Source organism: Phyllopteryx taeniolatus, chromosome 10, assembly GCF_024500385.1.
Source record: "Phyllopteryx taeniolatus isolate TA_2022b chromosome 10, UOR_Ptae_1.2, whole genome shotgun sequence".
Classification (NCBI taxonomy): Eukaryota; Metazoa; Chordata; class Actinopteri; order Syngnathiformes; family Syngnathidae; genus Phyllopteryx; species Phyllopteryx taeniolatus.
Window position 1 is genome coordinate 21,216,982 of NC_084511.1, and position 16,468 is coordinate 21,233,449.

The 16,468-nt window shown below is 39.0% G+C and overlaps 2 protein-coding genes across 5 annotated transcripts; one reads left to right on the plus strand and one right to left on the minus strand.

Annotated features, from left to right (window-relative positions):
* Positions 1-18: 18 nt before the first annotated feature.
* hdac3 (histone deacetylase 3) lies at positions 19-7,364 on the minus strand. 3 transcript variants are annotated; one of them, XM_061787383.1, is made up of 15 exons: positions 7,175-7,364; positions 6,745-6,827; positions 5,481-5,623; positions 4,070-4,151; positions 3,882-3,938; positions 3,114-3,169; positions 2,901-3,034; positions 2,098-2,178; positions 1,946-2,019; positions 1,635-1,699; positions 1,459-1,548; positions 1,268-1,326; positions 1,015-1,094; positions 779-936; positions 19-673 (listed from the first exon to the last, which is right to left on the minus strand). In XM_061787383.1, exons 1-15 carry the CDS (start codon positions 7,227-7,229, stop codon positions 604-606), a joined length of 1,287 nt encoding a protein of 428 aa, XP_061643367.1. In that variant the 5' UTR covers positions 7,230-7,364; the 3' UTR covers positions 19-603. The 3 variants fall into 3 exon arrangements, with proteins under 3 accessions (XP_061643367.1, XP_061643366.1, XP_061643365.1); XM_061787382.1 differs by having other exon boundaries at positions 1,946-2,055; positions 7,175-7,363; XM_061787381.1 differs by having other exon boundaries at positions 1,946-2,178; positions 7,175-7,363.
* A 3,941-nt stretch (positions 7,365-11,305) lies between these two features.
* On the plus strand, positions 11,306-14,561 carry LOC133485077 (immunoglobulin lambda-1 light chain-like). Of its 2 annotated transcripts, none has more exons than XM_061788421.1 (4): positions 11,306-11,451; positions 11,557-11,885; positions 12,609-12,642; positions 14,156-14,561. In XM_061788421.1, exons 1-4 carry the CDS (start codon positions 11,412-11,414, stop codon positions 14,473-14,475), a joined length of 723 nt encoding a protein of 240 aa, XP_061644405.1. In that variant the 5' UTR covers positions 11,306-11,411; the 3' UTR covers positions 14,476-14,561. The 2 variants fall into 2 exon arrangements, with proteins under 2 accessions (XP_061644405.1, XP_061644406.1); XM_061788422.1 differs by having other exon boundaries at positions 11,557-11,882.
* Positions 14,562-16,468: the final 1,907 nt, after the last annotated feature.

Genomic DNA, 16,468 nt, shown 5'->3' on the forward strand with positions numbered 1-16,468 from the left:
TCTGAACATACAAACAGAGGTGTTTGGATGTTTTATTTTAAAAAAATATCAAAAGCACAATCTGAATAAAACGTAGACTGAATTGTATCAGCCAAACAAGTTACACAGTGTACAAACATCTGACCGCTGCACACCTGCAGTCCTTATATATATCGTGACCTGTATTTGTATATTACACTGTGATGTTCACTTCTGTAGAATCCAGCAACAAATGGAAGTTGATGTAAAACCATTGAGAACAGAAAGGCACATGAAATATGTTTCTTCACAACGGTATTGATGCTGTCACAGGCTTGGATTGTAAATCTGAAGTTTTGAACATTAAACTGTGTTTGGAACAGCACCTTGCGCATGACCCAGATCAACATACAGAAAAATACGGGGGGGGGCGAAGGTTGCGACCAAACCTTAAAAATAAAGTGTTCCAGGTGACAATGTCTCTCACTAACAAAATATGAACACGATCACAAAAAGAGACATTTAAAAATGCAGTCAAGTCCTTGTGGGGAAAAAAAAAGTTCAGATGGTTTGTGGCCATCATAATTGTCAGTGACCTCATATTTTTTTTAAAAGCAGGAAAATTGCTCAAGTCCTTCAGACAGGTCAAATTTCCACATCGCTTTCTTTATCGTTGTCATTGTCACCGTCGTAGAACTCATTAGCTGCTTCTGGCCTGTGGAGAGGTGATGTCATTAACAAAACTTCAAATATGTATTTAATGAACATACTATTACATACTACTCATTATTTGTTATCCTTGTAATTAGTGTGTTCTGACCGTGTGTAGTTCTCCTCGCCGCCTCTCTCGTCGGGATCGGGCTCATCAGTGCGTTCGTAGCTCAGCATGTCCGAGGGGACGTCGTGGATCTGAACACTGGGCGCGTGGTTCAGCATCTTCAAGTTCTCAAACACTGACTGACGGATCTGCTCCAGATACTGCACCCACAAACAACACACTGAAGAGAATGTGGATGCATGTGTGACACCGTAACAACGACTGCGCGGGATTTACACCTGTCGGGTGTTCTGGTTTTCTATCCTGGTACTGACATCAGGATGCAGCGTGAAATCTGGAGCAAAGTACTCAAAGTACTCTGGAAAGAACACAAGGAAATGCTTGACATGATTACTGTACACAGTTTCAGTTAATTAGCACAAAATGGCTTCAGGGGTTGTCCACTAGATGGTGCCAGATTCCCAAAAATACCCTCAACGTAGATTGCCATTGTTATCAGAACCCAACAGAAGAGAGGAAGCAGTAACTCACCACTATACGGCAGCTCGTCGCTGATCGATTCATCCAATAATAGCGATGTCTCAAAGGTCCTATGTTGCAATAAAGCAGAGTTAAAGTGTATCTAAAATGAATTCATGAGCTATTTAAAGCATATTGTGCTTAATTTCTATGCTGTAAGCTGATTGTACCTCAGACAAATGTCCCACGTGGATCCTACTTACCAGCATCGAGCCACGTTCCTAACTGTGTATCCGCCTCCTCCCAGGACCAACAGAGGAATCTTGAAGCTCTTCACAAACTCCACACACTCGCTGCACGACCACACAAAACACTTCAACTTAAAAGAAAAAGGAATGCGAAGAGCTGTGTATGTAGCGACCAACTTTACAATTCATACCCATGTCCTCGTATGCTGAGATTAAAGCAGCCCAGCCTGTCACAGCCCAAAGAGTCTGCTCCACACTGAAAGATTTATGGAATGCGTCAATTTTGGTTCTGCCTCAGCAAATGTAACGCTAAATGCATGTATTCATCAACCAAAAGTTGAAGGAGACTTCTCAGTTGCCCCTGAAACTTTGGACAACTGTCTGCTTCCAGCTTCAGGGAAGCCCTTTTTCTGTTCCCAGTACATTTTTGGGGGGATAATACATTTTGGTAAATCAAACTTAGGTGAACACCTTGTGAGATGCAAATAAATGTTTGGCCTACCTGCAGAACAATGCAAGTAGGCTGGTAGAAATCCACCACCTGCTTAATGACTGGCTGGAAAAGCTGCCTGTAGCCTAACATACACACACACACACAGTCGAAGAATGTAACTGTAAAACAGTCAGATGTATTTATGCTGTGGTGTAACTCACTCTGGTCGTCAATGCCGTCCCTAAGAGGAACATTGAGGCAGTAGTAGCGGCCACTTTCTGCTCCAACCTCATACATGTCACCTTCAACCAACCATGCACGCGCACACACACACACACACACACACACACTCCATTAGTACACACTTGCAGAGAGAAACAAGCACACAATCTCAAAGAGGGACGGATGTACTCTAATGGGTTACAGGGCTTCAGACCACCTAACAGAAAGCTCTCATGTAGTATATATTTTTTAATATAACTCAATTTATAAACAATGTAAAACTGCATGGTAGACTGATTTTACCATGTTTAATAAATTAAAAGCCAAGAACTTCAAAGCGGCCCCTATGCACCCTTTGATTTTTCTATATGTGACCCTTGAGGAAAAAGTTTGGACACCCCTCCCGTCGACTGAGAGGGTGCTGACCAGAAAAGAAAGCCCTGCTCTAAAATTGCCACCTTCAAGGTCACCTACTATAGCCTTTATGTATGTCTTTGAACAGGTTTAAAGGACAGAAAATCTCAAATAAATTCATTTTAAAACCTCTGAAGATGTACAGTATGTATAATCACTCCAGCGTTGAATGAAAAAAAAATGGTTCAAATAAATCCTTCAAAGCCCAAAATGAATACATTTGAACTTATGACTGGAAAGCTCTCGTCAAGTTCTACTGGGGATGTCATTGTGAGGGTGTAGGCGCTTGCCTTCCATGGTAACATGACAATAGTGTCCACTGACTTTCCCCCCCGGAGGATATTAAGCCGCATTTAATCATTCTGAGAACGCTGCAAGGAGCGCTCACCTGTCCCCGGGAAAAAGTAATTTCCATATTTGTGGAAGGACACGGTCATGACACGATCAGTAAGGTAGAAAGCTTCTTGCACGCCGTCGCCGTGGTGGATGTCTATGTCAATGTACAGGACCCTAGGGTGGTATCTGGAACGGACACAGTGTTGAATATATGTAGAGTGATACAGAAGAGTCAGAGGCAACATCACACTGTGCTTCGCCTTACTTGAGAAGCTCCAGTATACTGATGACTATGTCGTTGACGTAACAAAATCCCGACGCCTGCAAACACAACAGTAACAGCTTTGCCCTGTGGTAAGCCAATATTTGACTAATGAACAATAACAACTATGAAAACATATACACTTACCGACCACAACATTACATACGTACACTTACGTACACGTACACTTAGCAATATGCAAGATTCTGCCTATACAAAGGCTATAATGCTCTGTATTAATTTTTAGGGGACATATTTATAACATTTATTTTTCAACTGCTTGAATATAAATAGTGTCTGAGGTGGCTGCCCAACCATCCCGTGTGAAATTTAACAACCTTCTAAGTCTTTTATTTGCCTATTTGAGAAAATGTGTGCTGTGAGTGAGCCCTTCTGCACTTCCACCCAACTGTTACGAAAGAGTGGGGATAATTGTTCATCCTTGGGCTATTTTGACGGAAGTGTGTCACAGACATTATCAAAACATCTGGGACTTGTTTAAAAATTGTAAAAAAAATGCATAGTCTCTTTTAGCGCTGTTTATTATTGTGGATGTAGTTTAGAATAGTGGAGTGCTGTGTAATGAGTCCTGTGTCGAATATTTTGCTTAGTTTATTTAGCTACATCAGTGGACCCATTACAATATAATAGTGTACAATTAATATACATTGGTCAATAAATACGCCTGACAGTGTCAGTCAAAAATGGGAATTATTACCTTTGCAAAGGCTGATTGTCAGAAAGTGCTTTTGTGTTGATGCGTATTCTGACCTCAAACTTTTTGGCATGGTGCAATCCTCCGGCCCAGTTGATAGCTATGTCACAGATCTGGAAGATAAAATAGGACCACTATGAGGTAACAAGTGTTAAAAGAAAAAAACACTGTGAGGCAGATAAATGCTAAACAAACAATGTCCATCCATTTATACATTTTACACAAACTAAGTTGTGCCTGTTACCTTGTGATTGAGTTGAGTGGCGCCCTGCAATGAGGCTCCTGTATATCTGGAGCAGAACTCAAAAAGACCTGGAAAGACCGGACTTAGACACACAAACACAACACGACAGCTCAATAACTATGCAAACAAAAATGCAGAGAAAAATGCACAAAGCTTCTGACTTTGGATGGGAGGCGAGGTACACCCTGGACTGGTCACCAGCCATTCGCAGGGCACATATAGATGGTGGCCAGAAGCCGAAGTACCCAAAGAAAACCCCAAAAAAGCAGAAAGAGAAAAGATTCAAACCCAGGACCTCTCGACTGTGAGGCAGATGTGCTAAACCAGGGGTGTCAAACTAAAATTCACGGTGGGCCAAAATTAAAAATTGGGACAATCCTTCTCTGCAGAAATGTAGCGTTAAAGTTTATCTTTTGACAACAACAAACTTAAATTTTGCATAAACACTGAATCTGGAATAAATAAACTTTAATATTATAAACAAGAGAAATCAAATTTGCAATAAAAGACATCAGTGGTATTTGTTTGTTGTTTTGTATTTAAATAGATAACATGAATTCTCTCTATCTTCTATTTATCTATCTCCAACTACCTTTCTTTTTTATGTAAATCTTTTTTTCAAAGGCCAACAACCCAAAAAAATAAGAATGTCCTTCAATAAAAATCCAAACTTCAAACTATTAGCAATCCCTGCCGAGGAGTTGATCAAGGGCATTAAAAAAAACCTATTCAGTTATGTTATATTCTTTGCTACAGCCACGTTGCTCCGCACATGACAAAAAGGTCTGTCTTTTACTTTAGTGAACAGACAATCTGCCTCCCACCTGTCTTGGAAGTTAACCATTTTCCATCTTTCGTTTGGCCATTTTTGGGAAGGGGAAGTGTAAATTTGCTCGAGGAGACTGGTAGCATAGTTGTTAACGACTGCAACAAAAAGGGAAGGGGCACTCGCCAGTGTAGACTGATGGGCCAAAACACGAGCAAAGCATTCTGGGATTTGTAATATTAGTGCCGCATGTACTATATACTGGCGGGCCAGCTCTAATACACATTTGATATGGTCTTGCGGGCCAAATTGAATTACATCGTGGGCCAAATTTGACCCCCGGGCCTGAGTTTGACGTATACGTGCTAAACACTACTCCAATGTGGTTATGACTATTTTTATTGCCATGTTTTTCACCTAACGTTTCACCTTTAGTCGTGTAGTATTGTTTTCCTTTTCTTCAGTGTGGTATATACCGCGAGAGTCTAATTCTGAGCAATATCTTCTGATGATAGGACCAGTCAGGGGCGTTTTTGCCCTCTTGCCTAAAATCAGCTGCGATAAGACTCCAACTCAAACGCGACCATAATGAGGAGGGCTATCGCAAATGGATGGATGTTTAAATGGTTAGCTGTGAACACTCACCAATCGTCTCCAACATTGAATGTGTTGAGGCTCTTGGTGAAGCCCTGCATGTTGTTGGGGCTGACCTTCTGCAGGAAGTCAATGTAGTCTTCAGAATGGAAACGGCACATGTCGTGCTGGGACGCTTTGTATGGCTTAAACACCTGCAAAAAAAATCCAAATATGATATAGTTTCATAATAGTGAAGAATTTACACTTTTAAATTTATACAGTCGACCCCTGCACATTTGCGGTTCTGCAATCACAAATTTGCCAGAATTTGTTTTTCAGAACATAACCCTCCCTTAATCAGCAGAAAATTTATTTTCTATGACGTGGTAAATACAAAAAATAAAATAATTTAAAACATTTAAAAAAAAACTATTAAAAAAATATTTTATTTCTGTGGCAAAATACTGTACAGTATTTCTGGAATCTATTCGGTCATGTCGCTAGTGCTAGTACAGTAGAATTTTAACATCTGATGTTAAGATGTTAATTTTGTCACGAACATGTGCATCTCAGCCAAAACAAACACACACCAGCAGAAAGATAGCGAACAACACTAATATTTTTTATATGAAGTTTTGTATGAACAAATTATATGTGTATAATAAATCTGTACGTTACAAGTTCTAGTGTTCAAGCACTTGTGATTGTCTTGCTGGTGCTGCTCTTGCAATAAACAATAAACGATAAAATCAATTAATCGTCTAGCCCTAACACAGACCGATCTAAATGTTAACAAAGGGAAATGACTAATGTAGGCTATGCTACGGCATAACTGGGCTTGACGATATTAAATGAACCTGCTCACTACTGCACTAAAGTAGAATTCACTCATGACATTACATATACACACCACACACGTCTGTGCTGTAAGGAGCAGTCATTAATTTACAGGAACACATTAAGGGGCAGTAACTACAGCCGCAATAACCAGATGCTTCCCAAGCAATGACAAATATAGACATGCTGTACTGTACACTAATGCATTTTTAAGAGTAGAGCAATGTTTAAAGATGTTTGTAAGTGTATGAAATGCTACTAAAGTGTTTAAGCATCATAGTTTGTGGTATATTTGCAATATAAACTATTAATATAGGCAATTATAAATATCAATTACCACAAATTATATCACCTTTGGGGGGGGTATCAATTATTCGTGTAAATTCGCTAATCGCAGCCTGGCTCGATCCCTAACGGAGTCCACTTATGTATCTCCTAAATTGGATCCAGTTATACTTTAGAGTTGAATTATATCCTGTAGCCATTGTGACCTCACCATCATTTTCTTATAGAGTCCATAGTGCAGCACCAGGCTGTGAGTCAGGGACAATCGGTGAGGCTTCATAGGATGACCAGCACCTTTATTAAAATAAAAATAAAAAATAAAAAAAAACATTACAAAAATTATAATAATGAAAAGTTCATTACTTTGTGTTAAGGTTGTGACGATTAAAGCTTCAAGATGGAGTACAATCAGGGTTTTCGGCACACGATTCTACTCTTCTATCTCGATTTAGATTTCCAACAGCGCTGGAAAAAGCGAGTGTCCATCTTCACATATTAAATGAACAAGCGACTAAACAATCGAGAACAAATTAGGAAAATCTACACAAGCGTGCTTACATATTTTTAAAAAATGCCAAAAATTGATAAAGCATCCATTGCATTTTGTAGGCCCGCTAGCCAACACAACCATTGTTACTCACCGTAATGAAAGTTACCCACGTCAGGGTCATAGAAATACGACGTTCTATTGGTCATTCTGAGAAATATGTTGTTTTGCTAGATTTGTGACCGCCTTAACTGCTATAAAAACGACATTTTGTCTCTCACTTAGCAGAGGGAGACGCCATAGTAAAAACAGAGAGGGGGACGTCATCAGGCAGCGACAACCACGACAGAGTAGGGCGGGGGAGTCTGGAGCAGAGGTTCTTGGGAAGCCCACCCGACTTCTTGGCAAGACTGGCCCTGCTGCAATATGATTGTATGATTGCTCCGCAAATGTAACGACATGACCATTCCAAACATGTATCACACATTTGTACCAAATAAAAACCAAGTTTGTTATGGTTAGGTTTAAATCTAGGGTTGGGACTAAGGCAGTTTAGGATGGATTACATTTAGGATTTGGGTGTGTTAGGGTTAGTAGGAAACATAACGCCGCCACAATAAAGTCACATATTTTCCCATCTGGCAGATGTGCGTGTCCTGAAGCCAGTAATATTGGAGTAGGGGCGTGTCCCTCCAGGTACACGCGTGGGATTGCTAATAAAACAAGTGTGTGTGTGTGTGTGTGTGTGTCGGGGGATAAAATTATTTAAAAAATATAATCAAAAGAATTAACTCCAGCCAAAGCAATAATTGGTTACTTTCTCTTGCATACTGGCGAATCAAAAATCTATTTCTCAACTGTTCCTTCCTGTTCTATTGTTGTGACGTTCCGACCTACTTTTATATAATTTCAGAAAAATAAAGAAAGTGTACTGTTAAAAACATCTTCTTCTTCTTCTTTTCCTTTCGGCTTGTCCTGTTAGGGGTCGCAACATCCTTTTCCATGTTAGCCTATCTCCTGCATCCTCCTCTCGAACACCAACTGCCATCATGTCTTCACTCACGACATCCATCAACCTTCTCTTTGGTCTTCCTCTAGCTCTCTTGGCTGGCAGCTCCATCCTCATCATCCTTCTACCAATATACTCACTATTTCTCCTCTGGATGTCTCCAAACCATTGAAGTCTGCTCTCTCTAACTTTGTCTCCAAAACATCGAACCTTGGCTGTCCCTCTGATGAGCTCATTTCTAATTTTATCCAACTTGGTCACTCCGAGAGCGAACCTCAACATCTTCATTTCCGCCACCTCCAACTCTGCTTCCTGTTGTCTCTTCAGTGCCACTGTCTCTTATCCGTCCATTATGGCTGGCCTAACCACTGTTTTATAAACTTTGCCCTTCGTCCTAGCAGAGACTCTTCTGTCACATAACACACCTGACACCTCCTCCACCCGTTTCAACCTGCTTGGACCCGTTTCTTCACTTCCTGACCACACTCACCATTGCTCTGGACGGTTGACCCCAAGTATTTAAAGTCCTCCACCCTTGCTATCTCTTCTCCCTGTAGCCTCACTCTTCCCCCACCACTCCTCTCATTCATGCACATATATTCTGTTTTACTTCGGCTAATCTTCATTCCTCTTCTTTCTAGTGCATGCCTCCATCTTTCTAACTGTTCCTCCAGCTGCTCCCTGCTTTCACTGCAGATCACAATGTCATCTGCAAACATCATGGTCCACGGGGATTCCAGTCTAACCTCATCTGTCAGCCTATCCATCACCACTGCAAAAAGGAAGGGGCTCAGGGCTGATCCCTGATGCAGTCCCACGTCCACTTTTAATTCATCTGTCACACCTACAGCACACCTCACCGCTGTTCTGCTGCCCTCGTACATGTCATGTATTATTCTAACATAACATGTATTGTTAAAAACATAACCTATGAAAACATGTGAACCATAGTTTTAAAGGTTAGGTACACTATGCTTTCATCCAAAGTACCTGTCAGAGCACCTTATAAAGAAACTGAGTATTAACAACAACTGCATGTACACAAATGAATAGTGTAAAATTAAATACCACAAAATTTCACTTGTATCTTGGCGTAGATATTTTTCTTTTTTTTAGGAACGTTCCTTACCTACTATGTTCCACATACAAATACTTTTACCGTTGTTACAGCCCAAGCAATAACCTTTCTAGCATGCCTTTTAACATTTTATTTTACAAATAGAAGGCAAATCCACCCTTGGATGCATATTAAACATTACTGCAGAGGGTCCTCAGTTTACAATGGAGTGGACAAATTTGTACATAAATTGGAACATGTCATACTCTATCACTAACCTGTAGTAGTAAAGTCACAATTACAGTAAATTCAGAATTTATATGAAAAACCATGAATATCAAAACAATCAAATGATAAATAGTAAGTTATACGTTGGGACTGTCACGTAACCCCTGTAAATCTTTACTACCTGTCCGTGACCCACCCAAAATGAATCTGTGACCCCCCCAGTTGAGAATCACTGCTTTATGCAGTAAATATATATAGTAAGTAAACATCACTTTAAAGTGAGCACATTATGTGATAACTATTATTAATCCTGTATTGCCATTACGTCACATAATGAACATTTATGATGAGATGTGAACTAAACTGGGTTTTAATCGCATGCAGGAGGTGAGACAGGACGAGAGACGCAACAGAAACTGAGTCTCCACGCTCGGCTAATGAAGCATCCACTCTCTGCCATCCCAGGATGCACCTGCACGCACCCCCCTTTCCATTTTGGCTCCATGTAAATGAAGCAGACAAGTTTCACTTCACAAATCACAAACACAAATGACACTGAGCTCACTCTGACTGCCTTTCTGGAAGCCCCCGGGAAATCATTGCAGCAACAAGCAGCAATGTAACTCACAGGAGGGCATTGTGGCGTGCAGTTGAGGATACTGCAGTGCATACATGTAAAGTTTGTGAAGCATCGGACAGTTTGCAGGATTCTTGATTTGAAATGGGTAAATAATTCCTCAAAATTTGAATGTTGTTTGAGAAAAAAACCAAGCAAACAAAAAACAAACAAACAACGCCCTCACTTGTCTATTGCCTTTGAAAATCTAAAAGATTCTTGCTTTGGACTGGGTTACTACAGTAATTACTGAAAGTTTAAAGACGAGTGGTTAAAATAAACTGTTGAGCCGACAAGGCACATGCGCTTCAGCTGTCTCACACATATTTCCATCAAACACCCGTGGAGACAAATAGGATTCTTGCTTTGACAATTTGCTGATAGCTGTCAATCAATGGGATTCTTGCTTTCGGCACTGAAAGTTTGAAGAAAATTGAAAAACTGTGACTTGACAATCAACATGTTCCTCAGCTACCCCAAACGTCCTCTGCTGGATATTCTGAAAAATCAATGCTATTCTTGCTTTGAGATGGACAACTTGTAATTGATATAACTGAAAATTAATACCATTATTGCTTTAAAATTGACAATTTGCCATGGATATGCTTTAAATTCATTTGGATTCTTGCAATGAGATTAAAAAAGGTTATTCTTGTTTCTTGATTTGAGGTAGACAATCAGCAATGAATACTCTTGAAAAATCAATAGAATTATTGCCTTGACATGCACAAATAGTCTGTGAAAGGAGAAAGAAGATGGATTTAAAATGTGTTTTTACGCTTTATAGGGGCAACAAGCAACGCTTTCCTAATGCTTGAATGTATTTATTGGAGATTGAGCCATGGCCTTGTGTCACTCAGTAAAGTTCCGCTATGCATTATGGGATTACAGTATCATTTGCTTTTCATTTTGGATTTTCATCGAATTTGTCATTTGATGTGATCAAACAATGATATGGGAATCAGTAGTGCTGACCAATGTAACTTATCCTTTTCACAATGGGACTGTTTCTTTAACAAATCAGATTTCAAATGTTGTCTCATATAGCCAGCTAACTAACTCACAATAACATCAGCCTTTTTCTTCTGATTGGTTGGTCAAATTCAAGTAGCAAAACGTATCCATAGCAATCTGCACACATGAATACATTCAATACTTTGGTATATTTTATTTAAATGTTTCATGATTTTGACATTTGTGGACAAATACTGATTCTGAACTGCTCCAGATGACGTGCGTTGCATGCTGTTATGTTGTGTTTTTGTATAGTATGAATGGTTTCTACAACTGCGACATAATAGTGGTGGATTAAGTCTGAAGGTCCAAGTATAATATTTACAGGCTGCCACTGATCAGTGAAGTGTGACGCCTCCGCCAAACCTCACTCCGCCCCACCCAGATGCTTTTAAAAGCTGCAGGCCCCTTTCAGCGCTGCTCCACTGACCCGCTTGCCTGACGTTTCCCCACCGCTCGCAGACACCATGCTGGGGACCTTCTACCTTCTCATCGCCGCTCTGACTTGTGAGATGCTCTCTGGCATTTGCCCTCCATGACGACATTTTCGAGTTGGGTGACAGCACATCGTTGTTCTTGATGTTGATTTCTGTTGTTGTTGTTCTTTGACAGATGTCGACGCAGCCAAGGTGCTGACCCAGACGCCGGTGGTCCTGACAGTTCCTGTAGGACAACAAGTTGTTTTGGACTGCAACATTCAGAGGGATGATGGCTATGTCGTCAGTTTTTATAAACATATTCCCGGAGACGCTCCTCAGTTTATTCTGTATTATTACCATACGCACTCCTCTCCTACCTTTGGAGCAGGATTCACCTCAAGTCGTTTCGGTGCTCAAACGTCCTCCCCCGTAAATTACAAGTTAATCATTAAACAGGCAGAGGCAGGAGATTCTGCTGAGTATTACTGTAGCACATGGGACATCTCTGCGAGTGTAGCTGTAGCACGGTGATTTATTGGGTGACAGAAACTGCCCCTTCTTACTTCCGCTTTGTGTCGAGCCGAAATGCTCTGTATCTGCTTCACATGTTGGATTATTACCTAGGAAGGAACACTGGCTATCAGCTTGTTGGTCTTAAGATAGCAACAAGGTGTGCAGTTTTGGGATGTTAAACTGGATTCGGCTGGATTGGAAGGATGCTTCAGTTGGCTGCACAGAGGAGTAAATGTTTAGCGCAGTGGCATTACAGTCAAAAGAGTTGAAAAAAATGTACTGTTCCCATTGACATGAAGAAATCAAATGCATGTCACATCCATCCATTTTTGGTATCGCTTATCCTCACTGGTATGGGCAAAAAAAAAAATTCTTAATTTACCTGCAGTGGGAACATAGCCTTAATCATACAGTATATCTTTTATGTCAGAAGCTGTACCGTCTCTTCCGGATCCCAGTGCGTTGTTGTTTTTAATTGGCCGACCTTTTACTCTTCCAAGATTCGCAATCAAGATGCTCTTCTGAGGGATGTTCCCATCATGGTGAGCACTTGACTGAAACGTGGACTTCCACCACCACCGAAGTGGAGATAAGAGACTCGGGAGTGAATATTTCCAACCAGTACTGTTTGGGATTAAAAGCAAATGTCATGAAGAGGGCCGTTGTGAACGTTGAGAAGTCTTCAGTTGTGTCCGTTTTTGTACAGCCGTGAGCACAAAGTGAATCACTGTGGTATTCGGAGGAGGAACCAAGCTGTTTGTGACAAGTAAGTCCTTTGAATTCAGCCCATTCCTAAATCTAGTAATGTACAAATTTCCAGTTGAATGTATTTTAGCAAATATTGTTAATTTTTTAAATATTATCTTTTATTTTAGGTTTGCATCGTCACTTTTTTATTCCAGTATTTGTCAGTGATGGTCACCATTTTATTTCATGGCAGAGTGACAGCAAAACATTATTTTTCTTTTAAAATCAATCTTATCATATCTTAATCTTATTTTCTTTAAAATCAATATTTTCTCTTACATACTATGCTAGATGAATTTGTATATACTGTTACTGATGTTTTTTTTGTAAAACATCAATTAAAAACAAACTAAAAAATCCATACATTATTGTATACATCAAAAGTGTATTAAATTATTTGGTTTTATGATATATTTAATTGTATTATTTACATAAGTAAATTATGAAAATTAAAAAGCGGAATAAATATTCAATTATTCAGCTTTATAATTATATATTTTTATATTATCAGTGTGATTACTTGTACTTGTTACTGATGTACACAATAATCTATGGATTTTCTTAGTTTAATTTTTACGACCACAATTTCCGTATTATTAGTGTGATTACTTTTGCTATAAATGATAACAAAATATTTCAGATTTATGTGACACATTTAGTGTTATTTCATTGTTTTATACTTCATTTAGTTTTTTTTACAACGACTACAGTATTCATTTTAGTAGTATGGTTACCTTTGGTATTTATATTTGTTGTTTCTGTGGTATATGTAGTTGTTTAATTGTTTTTAAATATAATTCTGCTTTTTTTTGCATTGGCTTTATATAGTAATAGTGTGGTTACCTTCAATATGCATGATACAATTTATTATTTATCTGCTACATTTACTTATTGTTGTCATTTTATATTTTATTTATTCCGAATTTTTTTTCACCACGACTACATTTATATTTGTAGGGTAGGGTTACCTTTGCTATGCATGATTTATACATGTATTTAATTTGTTGATTTCTATGTTATTTATTAGTTTTTTACTCTGACTATATACTATAATCGTGTGGTTATGCCTTCGCTATATGCATGATAAAACTGACATTTTAAAGCTTTTCTTTGTTTTATATTTTACTTGATGACTATTAGGAACTAAATATTGGGAACACCTCTCAGAATGCTTCAGTTCACTTGTACACCACCGCAAACTATTCAGATTAAAATATTACCAATCAAAAGGAAGCATTAATCAACGCAGGCCTTTTCTGATACAGTACATGAGAGCCAGGGATCGCAAAATGGGGGTCGGGGGCCCAATATGTGGCAAGTCAATTTTTTTTGGGTGGCATATTTATTGTGGTAAATTCATATATGTTGTCGTCTTCGTCATCAGTTTTCAATGTATAATATATGTCAATGTTATGGCAATGCATGCTCTATGGTATTTTAGTATGTGTGGGTCACTGGGAGGGTGTCTCACCGTCGTACCTTAGGCCTTGGGTCTCAAACCGAACACAACCAAATTAATCATTTCCCTCCAGGCTCTGACCTCCCGGCCCCCGTGGTGACAGTCTTCCCACCGGCAAGGGCCGACCTCCAGTCCAAAGAGGCCACCCTGGTCTGCGTGGCCACTCAGTCGTCCCCGTTCGCAGACGTCACGTGGCTGGCTCGCGGCCTTCCGGTGAGCGGCGCCGTCTCGACCGGCACTGCTCTGCGACAAGCGGACCACACTTACAAAATCAGCAGCTATTTGACCGTGGAGACGTCCGACTGGAACACGGACACCGCTTACACCTGTAAAGTGTCTTTGGGCTCCAAGTCTGCTGAAAACACCATCAACAAATCCAAGTGTGCGATTTAGATGGTCAGCATTAAGGTTGCGTTCTTTCTACTTTGTACCTGCTAGAATGTATAAGAATTCTTCAATAAAAAATGGCATGAAAGGTTTTTGGATTGATAATTACATTCAGATTCAACCGCTTATTCATTTTTACCTCACTAATGCATGTCCAAAGTGCTGTGTTGTGTTTAGCCACCTTAAACGGCGAGGCACACTCAACTAAACATGATGGACATAGTGCACCAACAATAATATAAAAATTTCCAAGTTGTTTGGAAATTATTATGTATTAATAAAAACAAAGCCTCTAAGGCTAACCCTTCAAAATATTTAATTACAAAATATTCATAGTTTTATATTATAATGATTTAATAGTTTTATTAATTACTGTAGCAAATGTTGAAAAACACATTATTATTTATGAATACAGTGGTACCTTGAGATATGAGCCGTCATTTGGACGTAGTTTTGCTTTGATTTGCTTGAGATATGAGCGCTGGATGGTGGTAGTGACTGGTAGCAGATTGTGAGATAGAATTAGGAAATATTCCTCAAAAAAAGAGGCTTCAAACTGTTTATTGCTACTCTCAGTTGAAGCTTATTGTCGAACTAAAAAAAAAAAGAATTACACTCTATGTATTTAAAATAACCATATGCTGTAGGTTGGCCTTTAGTCTGCTAGCTTAATGCTAATGCTGAAACATAATGGGAAACGCATCTAAAACCCTTAAAGCAACTGATAATTGAACACAAACCGGGCGAAAAACATATGTAGGCAGAAAATATGAGTGCTCAAAATCGTATATTGTTTATCCTCTGTGAAGAACAACTGCTATTACTGCTGAAGGTGTGAAATCTTCTGTTGCCATGCATATCCGTATGTCTGTCTCATACTGCCACCGGGTGGCCAAGGATGTGCATACCAGAATAAATAGCATGGAATGGCAGGGAATGGGAAAGTGTGACAACATTTTTTTTTTCTTTTTAAGTCAATTGAATTATGTCATTACTGTATGTTTTTATAAAACATAATTTGGCATTTTTTTTCATTAAAAATAAGTTACAATGGTTTTTTTTGTTTGTTTTTTTGTTTTTTGGGAGGCTAAAACAGATTAACGGCATTTCCATAAAAATTCCAATGGGGAAAGATGATTTCAGATATAACTGTTTTGTGTTACGAGCGAGGTCAAGGAACAACTTAAAATCAGATCTCAAGGAACCACTGTAATGCAATAATTTTATTCATGAATGCTTTGCTTTCACAACATTCATTAATCAAGCAAAGTCTCACAGTACGTAAGCCCTCAAAATATTGCAAGTGACACATGCAAGTGAATTGACACCCTTTCACATGCACAATGACAGACAGAAGTGTCCACATCATCATATGTAATAAATAATAACGTTGAGAATATATTGCAAGCATTTACCAAGCCCCTTTTTACAGTAACTTAACTACAGTAAAATAACATGAATTCTGAATCACATGTTTGCACTTGACAGTTACAAAAATATTTTGCCTTTGACAAAATAAAAGCGCCAGTCATGGACTCTTTTCTTGTTGGGATTATAAAAGGATTACTGTATAAATCACTTGCATATGACAGCACGTCTCTGCAAGTTCTGTATGAGAGAAAAAAAATCAGCATGCATCCAAAACCATTCTAGTACAGAGCCAAGTTTGTGTCTGTGTTTATTTTTGAACACTTGCCATATTCTTTCCAGATCATTAAAATAGTGAAACCAGGTTCTCTACACAAGGCAATGAAACAAAGGTGAGAATAGTAGCCAGTGTACCCCATTTTATGGATTTTTTTGGAGAAAGCAAAAAAACATGTTATGTAACATATGTGTCAAGATAATGTTTGGTAAGCCTTCATTTCTGTATTTCAGTCACTTTTACCTTCCACTTTCTTTTCACCATTTTCTGCACATTGTGTGACTTTAATGAATATAAAATGGAAAGACGTGCCCGTGAGGTCTACAACCACAGCGACATAGACAAGGTTATTTC